This window comes from Fusarium sambucinum, chromosome II, assembly GCF_050947815.1.
Source record: "Fusarium sambucinum isolate potato_lamoka chromosome II, whole genome shotgun sequence".
NCBI lineage: Eukaryota > Fungi > Ascomycota > Sordariomycetes > Hypocreales > Nectriaceae > Fusarium > Fusarium sambucinum.
In genome coordinates this window covers 1,093,571-1,107,511 of record NC_139293.1, presented here as the reverse complement: position 1 = coordinate 1,107,511, position 13,941 = coordinate 1,093,571, and the positions used below count along the sequence as shown (strand labels likewise).

At 47.9% G+C, this 13,941-nt stretch overlaps 2 protein-coding genes across 2 annotated transcripts; one reads left to right on the top strand and one right to left on the bottom strand.

Annotated features, from left to right (window-relative positions):
* Window positions 1–3,904: 3,904 nt before the first annotated feature.
* On the bottom strand, window positions 3,905–5,478 carry FSST1_007160 (glucosidase II beta subunit-like protein-domain-containing protein; the record flags this gene model as incomplete). The annotated part of the gene is made up of 2 exons (XM_083223915.1): window positions 3,905–5,326; window positions 5,380–5,478. The coding sequence occupies 2 exons, from the start codon at window positions 5,476–5,478 to the stop codon at window positions 3,905–3,907; spliced, it is 1,521 nt and encodes a 506-aa protein (XP_083083121.1).
* A 5,605-nt stretch (window positions 5,479–11,083) lies between these two features.
* FSST1_007159 (uncharacterized protein) lies at window positions 11,084–13,131 on the top strand (the record flags this gene model as incomplete). The annotated part of the gene is made up of 2 exons (XM_083223914.1): window positions 11,084–11,341; window positions 11,398–13,131. 2 exons carry the CDS (start codon window positions 11,084–11,086, stop codon window positions 13,129–13,131), a joined length of 1,992 nt encoding a protein of 663 aa, XP_083083120.1.
* Between the last annotated feature and the right edge of the window lie 810 nt (window positions 13,132–13,941).

Below are 13,941 nucleotides of genomic sequence, written 5' to 3'. Positions count from 1 at the left end.
ATTTGAACTGAGGAAGCTGTATTAAATATTCTGGTCGATTAGGTGTCGGCTTTCAAGGTGGTAATTTGTTCGCATGCGTAAAGCTTGCGAGGGGTGTGGTTTGTACAAAGCGGTCCAGTTCAGATTCGAGGATAAAGCTGAATTGTCTAATTTCGCAAAAGTATCGCAATTAGGTCTTGGAGTAGAAAAGTGCCGGTGTGTATAGCATGTCGAGCAGGTCGCATGTCTTGGGAAACAGAGAGAGGACTGATTCACTTCATGGCGGATTGCGCCCAATAGCTTTCGGGTATCGTTGCAGGAAGCGAATCAGGTGAGATATGATATGATGTAAATGAAACGATGCTTGGTGTTTTGTCTTTGAGCTTGTGGTCAGTCGGTTATAGGTGACTTCTAGCAAACAGCGGTCCTGATCCAATGGCTAAACAAAGTAACGACAATTTTCGTAAAGAAGTATGTACAATCTCGGTTTGTTTCCGTGTAGAAAGAGTATGTTGCACGATTGGGGTCTGGGGAGACAAGGGCGCAGTATCGAACAGTTTGAGATTGAGTTTGAACAAGAGACGAGACGAGACAACCCAACTTTGGCGATCAAATGACGATGGGAAGAAACGGCATTAAGTTGGGCTCGAATAAGTGAAGCCGACTTCGCTTAGAGTGGGGGAGAAAGGGACTTGTCGACTTTGGCGATGTAGCCTTGCGTCGGCGACGCAGGGAGAACCTTGAGTTGCCTAGTAGATAGACTACTTCAAGGGCCAAGGTCGTTCCCAATCGACAGGACAGGCAGGGTTATGCAGTGGATATCTCGATCCAATCTACCTATTTTAGGATGGCGAGCAATAGAAGAAAGAAAAGAAAGGAATTTAGAGAGGTGGAAATCAAGGGTATGTCTAGGTATGATTCCTTCTGCCACCGACATCCAAATGCAGGAATATTGGACAGTCTCTCATTCCAGAGCCTGGCACAGTAAAAAAAAGGCACAGAAGGTGGGCAGGTACAGCCAAGCCTAAAAGTTAGGGCGCCCCCCGCATTAGCGTTGCAGCCTCCATCTCAGGCACCATTTCAGTGGAGGTTCCATTAACAGCCATCACCACAGTACGCGTCTCTACGTGTGTACAGAGTACTGTGGACGTGTTTAAAGCGTGTCAGGATCAAGAGACGGTGTCTCCGGGCTGAAGAGTGGGTGACAAGGGTCTCCCATCCCTGATTTATGCCCTTAAACTGACAAGACCTAATCCCATACCCATCTCTGCCCTGTGCTGTTTGTTGACAGATTCGGTTGTCAGAGCAAATCGGTCCATTCAATCTCTTGTATCTACTAAATCGATCAAGTATTTCTGAATATTAATCTTCTTTTACTTGTTCTCTTCCACCAAGTTGACATCTCCAATCATGCTCAGTTCCACAGACTTGGGGACCATGGATCCCCCCGGCTCCCGGCCGGCGGCCCGTGCTCCGAGCAGCTATCAAAGTTACTTTTACAGTATCAAAACCCATGTCGTCACTTTTCTCTTTCCCTTGATAGGTAGGATGAGATGTGATTGTGATTTATGTGATTGCTTTTTGCAGAGGATCAAGAGTCAGAGTGGCTTGACAAGAAAGGAGCAAACATGCAGTAGGCCAATTGAACCAATCCCTTAACATGAACCTCGTTCATTGCGCCGTTGAGTGCCAATGTATGTTTCACTTCTCAACAATGTCCTAGACATTCGACGATCCTAACCAAACCATTCAAGGGTCTTTTATCTCTGTCTCACCTGCACCCACTATCACCAACATAAGAAGCAAAATCCCAAATCCAACCGCAACTCGTGTCCAATCCTCGCACTATATTCCCACAAAGAGAAAAGAGAAAATATTTCTTACACTAATCGATACATGTACCAAACAAGTCCGGCCCTGAACTTGTATGCATCGGTCCGTCTTAGCTTCAGACTCCAAGAGAATAAATCCCGTCCCGTCGCAACCTAAGCCTGCAAGAATACCCACGTAAAACTTTAAACGGCCATGACGGATAAAACCATTTGACGGAAACGGGTTCCAGAGTCTAGTCTAGGTCCAGAGTAAAAAAGACCAGACTCCGGTTTGCCGCCTCAGCCATTCCCGCCTTTGCCGTCCACTGACGTTGATCGATACTGTACTCTGAGAGAAAACTTGTTCTGTTTTCAAAACTGAGAACGCCTTCTCTTACCAGCCCAACGTTATACAGTTTTTTCCTCTAAATGCAGCAGTAGTGGAACCCTTGGCTTTTAACGGCTGAGCTTTATACACTGATGCAGTTCAACTGTGCGAGCTTAAGTGGGAAGATTGTACATTTTGGAGCAAACAACTTCCAGGCCGTCAATTGTGGCTTGATACACTGCTTTTGGACCGCCGACATCTCAACTCTGGTGCCACTCGGCCGCAAAGAACCGCCGGTGCAATAAATGATCAGTCAACTACGCCATCCACACTGTAGCTCATCTGGTTCGATCCTTCTGTCTTCTATACCGTGTTGTGGGTTTTGGCTTTCATTATACCTCGGCTGATCAATTCAGAATTGAAGTTTGGTGCCTCAAAGATGGTCAGGACATACCCAGATTCTAGCTGCAATGGCACATCGTCCCTTGCAGAAGATCTACAACATACAGACGGTCCAATCGCTTGACAGGCTAGTCTCAAAAAGTTCCCGAACTGACAGCCATGAAATAAACGCGTGGTTACCTCTTTGTTCTGTTCAACGGCATGGCACGCCATCACACCAATCTGGAACCACAGGTCAGATGTGGCATTCCATAAGCTTTGCCACGCTGATACCTGATTATCGTGCTTCTGCAAGCATCGTCTTCACTATGATCATCTTGTTTGTAAGACCCCTCGAACAGAGTGGTTTGATGTCTCCTAGTATCAGACCTTGCATCGTGGCTGGACCTTGACATACGCGGTGAGATAAGGTAGCATTTAAACATCATCGTACGATACAGGACTCACCTTTACTCCGCTATTGGCTGGCTGTAGAGATCGACGGAGTAGGAATATTCAGTATCCATGGCTAGCGATGTTACTACACAGACGCCAATCTCGCAACTACCGAGACATCAGACCGCATATTTTATATATCCCAAACTTGATCGTCAATCCTGGACTTCAAGAAAATTAGCTACATGTCACTCTTCTCGCTCCATAGGTGAAATTTAGCGTCGACTCAGGCAATGCGTATGAAGGTCTGGTTCTATCGAGACTGCACATTGGTGATTTATTCTCAACTGCCGAACTACCATACTAATAATAAGTTTTCCTGAATCGTATCTGACTTGATTGTAAGGGGTGATTTTGCTCTCGGTTAGCCCTAGACCAAATATTCTCGCGGCTGCTACCCTACGGGGCATGAACTTTGTCACGAGCAGTGACATACGAGAACCCCTAGACACTAAAGAGTCAGAGTCGAAATGCGTAATGATTACTCTATCTGATTTACTTGAGACAAGTATCCAAAACGGAGGAGGCATTGCCGTCTGATTAATATCTCTTCCTGGGTGCCTAGTTTTACTACGGTTAGGCTTCGGTAGATCACGGTTCGGTATACAGTCGCAACAACCTCAGTCGCCTGGCCCAGAATCAGCAACATGTGCTCGTAAAATATCTGGCAATATATTATCTGTCTTCACAAAGAAAGGGAATAGTGAGACAGTATACCCCAGAAACGTGCCCGTGAAATACCTGGTAGCAAGATGCATCAAACTCATCACGGGTGAGGTCTCGGGCATAGCATGTATCTATGACGATCAGCTCTATCGTAAGAACGACCAATTCAATCTCCAAAACATATCACGTTCATCTGCAAATGATCCAATACGATATATATTCACATTATAACAAAGCATTCTCATAACGCCAAGATCTTATACCACTCCCATCAGGCAATAATCTACAGCTCATCCTTCTTATCGAAAAACTGCTCCTCACTACCCTCAACCACCTCTTCCCCATCATCCCCCTTCGCTTTAGCAGCCTCCTTTTCCTTCTTCAACTGAGCCTTGTTCTTAGCAAGCTCATCCTCATCAGCGTCGATGTACCCTCTAAGCTCCTTCTCTCCCCCAGGAAGCTCCACAAGCTCAAGCTTCCATCCGTATTTTCCTGCCAGCTTCGTCATCCGTTCTGTCATCTCTTTGACCACGGAGGGCTTGAGTTCCAGTTTCTCTAACTCTTCATCTGAGAGAAGAGTCATTTCGGCGCCGTCTTCTTTGCTCTTGCCTGATGCTACCACTTTGAGGAATCTCTCGGTGTCAGTGTTGGAGTTGGAGAAGTAGCTGCGCGGGGGTGGAAGCTTGGCTGGTGGTTTGCCTGCCTCGTCTGCGCCGGAGAGTACATTTCTAGCGCCTACAACGACACCGCCGATATTGACCGGTTGCTTCGCGGCGTTTTCAGGCGTTGTGTCTCCAGACTTGACACCTGTGTCTTCCTGCTTCAGCGGCACCTGAGCTTCGTCCTGCGCCAAAGGTACTGTCTGATCCAGGGAGGGAGGCTTGTTAAGTTCGCCCAAGATAAGCTTGCATCGGATGGGGTTCGCTCGTGTTTCTTCGGGTGGTAAGAAAGCAACATCGTTGCAGAGGCGCGGAGTATTGACGACCATCAAGTAAGCACAGATAGTGACTTCCTTAATCCAGCCAATTCTGTCCGCCTTCATGCCCGGTACACAATGGTACTGGACCTCAATCGTGCGTTCTCTTCCTGTTAAGTCGCAAATAGTTCCTCCTTCAAGCCTCTGAACGAGATACCGTTGGTCACCCTTGACCTGCAATTCCGCTGGAGGAGGTGCTTCTTGGCCATTCATTTTCGCCTGGTGCGCTGCATTGGCTGAAATGGCAGGGACTCTTCCGAGCGTGTAATCCATCGTATGAGGGTCCCGCTTAGGAGGTTGACCGTTTGGTATCGAGGGAAGGGCGTGGAACTGGACGATCTCGCGATTGTTGCAGAAACTGTAACTCCACCACCCAGACATAAAGTAGAGGCATGAATCCTCCAGTTCTGAAAGGAGCTCCCATCCACTGGCTGTCGCACGACTAAGCTCGCGCGCTTCTTCGGCCTTGGCCAGCTCGTTGGCCGTCTTATTCTCTGCTTCGGGCGATTGTAAAATAGGTATAGAACAAAGGTACTCGTTAGGCGGTAGCTTCATGAGTTCGTACGTGTACGACGGGCCATCCTGGTCTTTGTTCTCGTGGTCATCAGCTTCCCGAGCTTGACCCAATGTTGATTGCGCAAAGTCGGCGGAATATGTAGGATGTTGACTATCGAGTAATGAATGGGCATCTTTCTCGGATATGTATTGATCATCGAATACGACTTCAAACTACAAACGTTGAGCATCAAGATAAAGGCACTGACCAGCGAGGGGCAGCTTACCTGAGGGTACGTCAACAAGTCCTCGTGAATGTTGAACCCCGGTGAACGAGCTCCAACAAGCTGGAGGGAAGCCAGCAGAATCAAATTGAAGCGGCGCATTATGCCGTGTTTAGCTGGAGATAGCTCACATAGAGCTTATACAATGGTCGCAATAAGGTTGCCGAATGCAACGGACTCTCTACTGGATACTAAGCGTTACTGGGAGAGGTGTCATGATGCACCAAGCTGTGGAGTTTAGCCTGGGTCCGTTATCAGTTACTTGACCGATGTTTAACCGTTATCAGTCCAACGACCTTCCGATGACTTGTTCCGGACACCGAAAAAGAAGGGTCCTTGCGCCGACAACTTCATCTCTCCACGGGCTATAGTCTCCGGAGTCTAGGGGATGTAGAGGGGCCGAATATCGGTCATCCCGTCAAGGGGCGAGTTACATAACGTGTCCGTCGTTAATTTACAACCCCGCCAGTGTAGAAAGTGCTTACCATTACATCACAGCTCATCTCTCCTCATCCCATGGGCAAAAGAAATTACTCTGAACAGGGACACAATACGAGAGAGTGTGCACAGCCTTGAGTCGTTTCAGAAACACAAGCACAAGCTCAAGCACAAGCGTGTTTGTGTTGCAAAGTTGTTATGTTTATGGCAATGCCATTGTGTTGTGATGCGTGGCAAACGGGAATAACAACACCAGATGTTGATCAACACATGCCCGTCCTGGGAACATCCTCGCTTCGGGTGGGAATCGACGATCAGCAGAGCTTCTTTTACTGGAACACGTGTCCGATGGGGAAATAAAACGCGTTCTAATGTCGGGCTCATCCCAGTATCAAAGGGTCTTTGCCTTTTTTCCCTACTTCTTCTCCGCAGTATTCATCGTTTCATGTCAGGATCTCTCATGAACTTGTCGGGCCGTCAAGCTTGGACAACGTTCAATACAGCCAAGTCCCAGCGAGGTGAAATTACTGTTGCTCAAATTTAGACCTCTGTGACGTATTTTTCTCACTTTTGCGCGACGCCGGGTGCTCACAATGGCATGATATTGAGCATTGGTCTCACAAGGGTCCTGACTGGGCGTGATAGCGTCTTCTCGCTTGATACCGATTTTGGCCCAACGGCGCGCAAGCCGATGACTACCGACAGGAGTTCGTGCACTCTATAGGATCATCTGTTGTAATGCATCATCATCAGGCTATCAGCCCTGGACAGTTCCTCACTCATGCGTTTGGACGAATGCATTAATCAGAGTCGGGGTCTCCTGGTCATATTACTTTTTGGTCCAGTGTTTTGGACTAGCATCAACGCTACGGGAAAAGGTACGCGCAAGACACGGGCTGTGCGTTTGGACGTTGATGTTGGATTCAGGGTAACCCGTTCGACAAAAGATCCCATCGCCAAAGCAAGTCAGTCTGTTCTAGACCACGGCAGATGAATTCAGAGACATTTGACTACTCATCACACGCTAACAAACTCTCAACGAGCCGTTCGTCCGTGCCAAGTGTGTTAAGCATACTGATTGAGCGTTAGAGTTGACTCACTTTGAAGCGAGATGTTCAGGGGAGTTTGAATGGCTTCAAACCGTTGTAAGACTGTGGCTCAACTACGAGTTTGCGGCTCAATTCGACTCATACAGCAACAAGCATCAGGGTGCAATCAAAACAGGCAGCACGTGGTCAACTCGAGCAGCGGATCAACCCAAATTGCCAACGCATCATTCACTCCATCCACGATGGGGAGTCATACCATTGCACGTGCACCAGCACGGTCACGAAGCTATCAATGGAACGGTTCCATCAATGATCTGCGTGATTGTGAAGTTGATGCTGGGGTCGAGCCTGCATGATCACCGCAAGGAAAAGATTAAGCCAAGAGGAAAAAAGAAAGCAATCGATAGCCAGGGCCAGATAGAAAGTGGAACTAGTCCAATATCCATAACAATCTTACGGACAAGTGGAAAAGAAATACTACGAAGTATGTGATTGAGTTCAACTATGAGAACTGGACTAGTAATACGGAATAGCTTCCGAGGACATAGGTTACAGTTTCGAGATTGGCAGGCACAAGATAGAGTTGGAAGCAAACTATATCACGGGTGGTTTATGGACGTGCGAGTTGCTGCCTTTGCTATGTTGGGAATAGAGTAGTTTGTCTGTATATAAATTGCGCCAAGCCTTTGTCGAGTTCGAGTCAGAAGAAACCCGAAACCATCGATAGCGTGTGCGTCAAACTGCGAAAAGCCTGGGGGCCTGCATGACACTCAATACTCGGGCGATTGTCTGACCAAACGGAAGTGTGCAATGCTCGTTGGCAAATACCGGTCATGACGATCATAAGGTCTAGACTGCGGTGACAATGCTACGCAATTCGTCACGGTAGAAGATCATCATCATGGGGTGTAGGGAAGAGGACTTGGGTAACGTGGGCACCTGGTCCTAGTCTCTGGGTTACAATGAGGTTATTTAGACAAAAGCAAATATTACAACGCGATACCTAAAGAGGGTGTGATGTAGTTGAATTGCTTGATTTGGTTGCAGTGGTATCTCTAATCTAATTAAGCCGTTGATGACTGACTGTCAAGACTAGACGTTGGAGAATTAATTACCTTGGTAGGTTTGGTATCGAGTTAGGCTCAGTACGGTTAGGTACAGGTAAGTTGGCTGCTGTTAAAGTGATGGCGCCGTCCGCCTCACTCTATGCGACAGCGGGAGCCAATCGAGATGGATGGTGGGTATGCCTGACCATGGTCGACAGCCAATAGATGAATGCCCCGTCTCAGTGATTGCCTCGTTTTGCGTAAAGAGGTGGGTGCTAGAAAGGAGATGGAGTGTTGCGTTTGGCAGGGATTCTACCCGTTGGAGAATTAAGACTAGCAGACCTTCTTGGTGATGGCATCTCTTTTGTGAGAGCTCACATTTGTTTTGGGTCTTGAGGGGATATATGAGGTGAGAATATTTGTTATCGATCTATACGAATCCTCGAGGATGCTTTCAATCAATAACATTTTTTTCGTCACTGTTGCCGTTTCATGCCAGGGTTCTTGTTCTTGTTCTCTCAGCTGAGATACGTATCTTTACTCTCTGCACCAGGAACAGGATTAATGTGCCACCGACGTTGAGGAGCAGGGAAAATGGTGATCAGCGTCCCGCCGCCAACCGGCGGTTCATGGATTGCTTAGTGTTGGGGAGAGAGCTGATCTCGCGTACCGAGATAATCTCATTCAAATCTGGCTCCAACTCTGTACTCAGCTTAGTGACTCTCTACTGAAACGTTACTGCGTGATACTATAACAGGGTTAAAATTAGTAACTTTAGTTACTATAATCTTAAACTTACTATGAAGCATTAACTATGTTTTGTCCGTGTTCATCAAACTAACGTTAATTACCATACCAGATGCTAGAGAGGTAAGGTACCTGCTTGATCGGGGATATCTTCAAACAAGCTAAAACAGAACAGACCAAGTCTTACAGCACATCACATCAAAGCATGGCACACAAGACACGCACCAAGGCTCAAGCTAAGCCCAACCAACAACCCAACTCTTTCTTGTCCGCGTCTTGTCCGGGAACTGACAGCAGCACCTGGCATCAAACGTGCAGCCGGTCAATCAGTCTAGCGGGTTAGCGCATGACATGTTCCCTTACAGCACAACACAACACATTGTAGTCTATTGCCCAAAAGACACTTCTTCTAATCGGATCCGCAACCCCATATCTGTGCCCGCTTTGGTGGGATGAAGGATGGGGGCCATAATGATTTGCTAGACTAGGATAGGATAAAGATGAGCCATGACATCTCGTAGTTCTGAGCGTAGCACAATCAAATCTCCAAGGAAGAGGCACCCTTTCGATCCTGGGTACAGGGTACGTTGGAAAAAGAAAAAAGCAAAGAAAGGTGATGCCGTCATGGCGTTTTGGGCTGTGGCTGTTACTTGCGCTGTATCACATTGCTTCTTTTCTCCTCGTCGTTTTTGTTTTCTTTTTTTTCTTTTTTTCTTTTTCCTTCTGTTTCCTCAAAATAGTCATGAACTATGATGCTGTGCCGCTCTAACATTACGTAGACGTTTTTGTTTTGTTTCATTGGGAATGAACAGGTTGAGGTGTCAGAAGATATGCGGCCAGCCGTCTTGTGTGTGTGTCTGTGAGTAAAAGTCCTAGACTAGAGTAGATCGTAGAGATCGAGCACAAGAGTAAATCATTTATTTTTCTAAAAGTCTACTGGATAGACCAGACATAGCCCACTTGATGCAGCTGAGCCTCTTGGGTGCGTAGATAAATGTCAAAGCCCATAGAATGCCTCGTTTCAAAGCATCTCGTGGACAGTTTAGATAGATGAGCTGTATGTACGTACGCGCAATTAGAAACGAGGATTCTAGTGGTCGCAGCAAGCTAGACCTGGGCGACAGAGAGTCACAGACAAGCAATGAGGATCCAATCGCTTCGAACCTAAACGCAGGCCGGGCGTCAGCAAGTAACGATTCCAGGACAAGGGTTGCTTCGCTGGCCTTTCTATCTTTTTTTGGGCATGACACAACATACCCGGGTGTGCGTTTTATTTTATTAGTGGATTCCATGCGTTGAGCGGCTGGCTTTTCAGTGGTGGTTTAACCCGTTGGTTCAGTTCAACTGTACTGTAGTGCAGCAGGTGGGCCGCTGTAAATCAAAGTCAAACCACCTACCCCACGTTCGTTGTCAGAGAGCAAAACTCAAAGTACAGCACACAATCGAGCGTCGTCAGTCATCAAACTCCTTTGCGCCTTGCCATTCTAATATTGGTGCTGATATTAGTGCTAATCCACTTATTTATTTTCACTTTTGTTTCAATCTCAACAACACGGCATATGTTGGTAGCATCATTAAACTCATCCCCACAAGCCTCTCTTTTTGTTTTGCGACAAGTCTCTTTTTTGTGACAAGAACCAAGATTGGATCTTGTCTCTTTTCACCTCGTCAATCTTGACACCATCGATCAGGCCACATCGGGCACTATCGCATTGAAATCATTTCTGCGAGTCTGCCTCAAGATGGCCCGTTTAAGGAACTGCCTGTCTAATGCATCTCAATCGATAAATCTATTTGGGCAGCTTGTCATCAAAACACACCACCACGACATCATCATCATACACACCCTCCTCTACCAGAGATATACTCTTGTACAGAGTCACAACTGCCTGCATTTTCAGCCAGGCCAAGCCTAATTAGACCGCCCACCCACAGACGTCTCGTCTTCAACTTACCTTACACACACCGCAGCTCGCAAATACCGCCCAGTTCCCACCACCCTTGAATATCCTTCCAAGGATCCCTGCATCATCCCCCTGTCAGGCCAGAGTGGAGAATTGGAAGCCTCATTCGCACGACTGGGCCGCGTTCCCTTCCATCCTGGCTCACCTATTAATCCTCCATCCCATCCGCATCTCGTTCACCTTCTTTTCTTCGTCGTCTGTCTCGACTCCCGCTATCCCACTTTTTAATCTTTCTCGCCTGTCGCAAATCCGAGACTTGTATTCATTACCATTCAATAGTTCGGTTCGCCTTGGCTTTTCACCTTTCCAAACTTCCAAGTCTACCTATCCGTCAACCAGTTCTCAGCTCAGCATCCACTCACTCGCCTTACTTACACCCGCCTATCTCAACACATCGGGCCTATCCTTATCAGATATACGATACTACTACCAACATATTATCTATCTATCTACACTCCACAGAATGGATTTAGAAAACATCACCACTGTCGAGGAGCTACAACGTCAGCTAGAAGCCGCCAACGCAAGAAATTCACAGCTTGAGCACTTTGTCCAAAGTCAACTCAACGGAGACCCTACAGTTCTAAATCATGTCGCCCAAAACTTTGCTCAGGGCGGTTTCCAGATCCCAAGCAATGGTGTCTCAAATACACGAAGTGTCGGCCTCTCCCGTAGCAAGTCCACCATGGCATACCCCACACAAGTAAAGTCTGCCATTACGGTAACACATCCCAACCAACTCTCATTCCATCTCCGTCATCTAATCTCATCGTGCAGGAACGATTTCAAGCTCATAAGCGTGAGAGAAGAGCCTTTTCTCAACAGTCTAGCTCCGCACTACCCATGAGCCGCAGTGTTTCAAATCGTTCAGAGTCTCATATGCCTTTCTCACAAACCGGCAACCGCATTGCACCTCTGAGTTCATCCATGGATCGATTTACCTCACCTCAAAGCCAGTCTACCAACCTACCTCTTGAAGTCGCCTCAAATCAACTTCAAAGTGTCCAGGAGAACCAACCTATGCTCAACATCGGCATGGACCCCGAAGACTTCCTAAAACAGTGGCCCGAGACTCCACAAGTTCCTCAGCAATACGACTCATCGTTCTCGGGAATGGCTTACAACATGGTGACCGAAAACCCATATGCCACTTTGTCATCAAGTATTCCTTCCAGCTACCCCATGTCTTCGGCTTGCCCATCAATGATCTCTGGTCCATCCGCTGCCGAGGCCGCGAGCCCCTTGACCCGCCAGAACAGCTCCTACGACAACTACGGCGCTGGCATGGAGCGTATGGAATCTTCGCAGTCTCAGGCTGATGCCCTCTTCGCTCCCGATCTGTCTCCTACTTCTGTCAACATGTACCCCGCCGGCAAGCAGTATACCTCTGAGCAAGACCTCTTTGGTCTCGGTGCTAGCCTCACCTCTGCCAATGTTCAGTATGTCGACTCCAACGGAAACACTTTGATGGCATCGCCCGAATCAACCGACATGGAGCGGTCCATCTCCAACGCTAGCATGTCAAGCGTTCGATCAAACGCTTCCAACCTGGAACGCCGAGCCAAGGAAGCCCGCGAGCGAGTTCTCCAGGCAGCCAAGACCATTCAGCTCGCCCCCAAGCCCAAGGAGGAGCTTGCCAAGAACGAAGCCAACTCTGCTGCCGGTTCTAAGGATGCCAAACTTCCCGTCAACAAGAGCAACTACCAGCGCCCTAAGCACCCCAAGGTCTACTGCACTCAGTGCAGCGACCACCCTGATGGCTTCCGTGGTGACCACGAGCTTCGCCGACACGTCAACGCCAAGCACGAAGGCACTGTCAAGAAGTTCGTCTGCCGTGATCCCGCCTCTGTTGGTATCGATAGCAATGTCAAGGCTGTCAACCCCTTGTCCAAGTGCAAGGCATGCATCTCCGGAAAGGAGTACGGCGCGTACTACAACGCCGCTGCTCATCTTAGACGCACTCACTTCAAGCCCAAGACTCCTCGCGGTAAGAAGGGTGCCAACTCCGATGAGAAGCGTGGTGGTAAGGGTGGTGGCGACTGGCCTCCCATGTCCGAACTCAAGGCTTGGTTCGTCGAGAAGAAAGTCAAAGTTGACTTTAACGAGTCCCCCATGACTGAGCAAGATGAGTCTGATGACATGGCTGAAGGTGAGATGGAGGGTTCCATGCCTCCTCAGATGGACATGTTCCAGGGCATTGGTAGCAATATGGTTCCTTTCAACATGGAGACCGGCTACGATCTTGCCGTCGATGGCATTGCTGATCCTGCCATCATGGCTAGTGTCAATGGCGAGCTTATCTCTGCTCCCATCTCATCTGCCTCTGGCAACTTTGGTTACTCACCCTTCTCTAATGCCTCTCCCATTCACGGACTCCCTGACAACTATGCTTTCTCCGAGCATGCTACTTCCACTTATGGGTCCAATCTCTCTTCCAACACCATCACTCCTGCCACCTTTCAAGACATGTCCCATATGAGTATGGCTGACAACGGCCTATGGGTTTCCTAAATGCTCCGCAGTATGAGTAATGATCATGAAGCTCGATCTTGCATCGGTGCTATCCCCATTTTCACCGGTTGTGTGCTCCAATGTCGACCTCAACGTCGAGCCATTGTCGAGCACCTCATACCTAGAGGGATGACAACGCAAAAAAGAAGAGCACAAAAAAAAAACTCGCGTCCGAGCCCGAGCCCAACTTGAGTCGATACGATAATGGCTCAGTTGGCTAAGATTACTTCTCGGTATTGTGCCGTTCTGGTGAACGCGCGCGCGTCAACTTCTATACGAGCAAGGATGTGACAGCCTTGCTTCGTTTCTTTTCACACATAATGATTTTCAGGAGCCTGTTATATGATTGTGGTTGTTTCTTTTCTCGTTTCTTTTTCACTTCCCTTTTTTTTCTTTACCGTCACGGTGTCGATGATTACACCTTTCTCTGGTTTATTTTCAGCGAGTCCCTTGGCAAACTAAACTGGTGGATACGTTTTCAAATCTGGCTGCTGGCCCTAGATGGGCGCAAGCCAAGCAGGATCGGAACCGCCTTGAACGGTACGAGACCTATACGTTTATTCTCAGCGCGATCGAAAGTGCTTCATCGCGTGACTACGATATATACTGGGCCGGGTCGGTATCTGGAAGGATAATTTTCCCAGGAGAGGAAAAAAAGAGGAGTAGTCGGTTGCATTTTATTTTTCATAACATCCGGTACATGACATGAGGATGAAGGGAGTTCGATGTTGCACATCTGAGCATGGCGTTTATTTGTTGTTTGCCCGTTCGGACGGGTTCAGCGTTGAAACCTCGAGAGGCGCTGTTTAT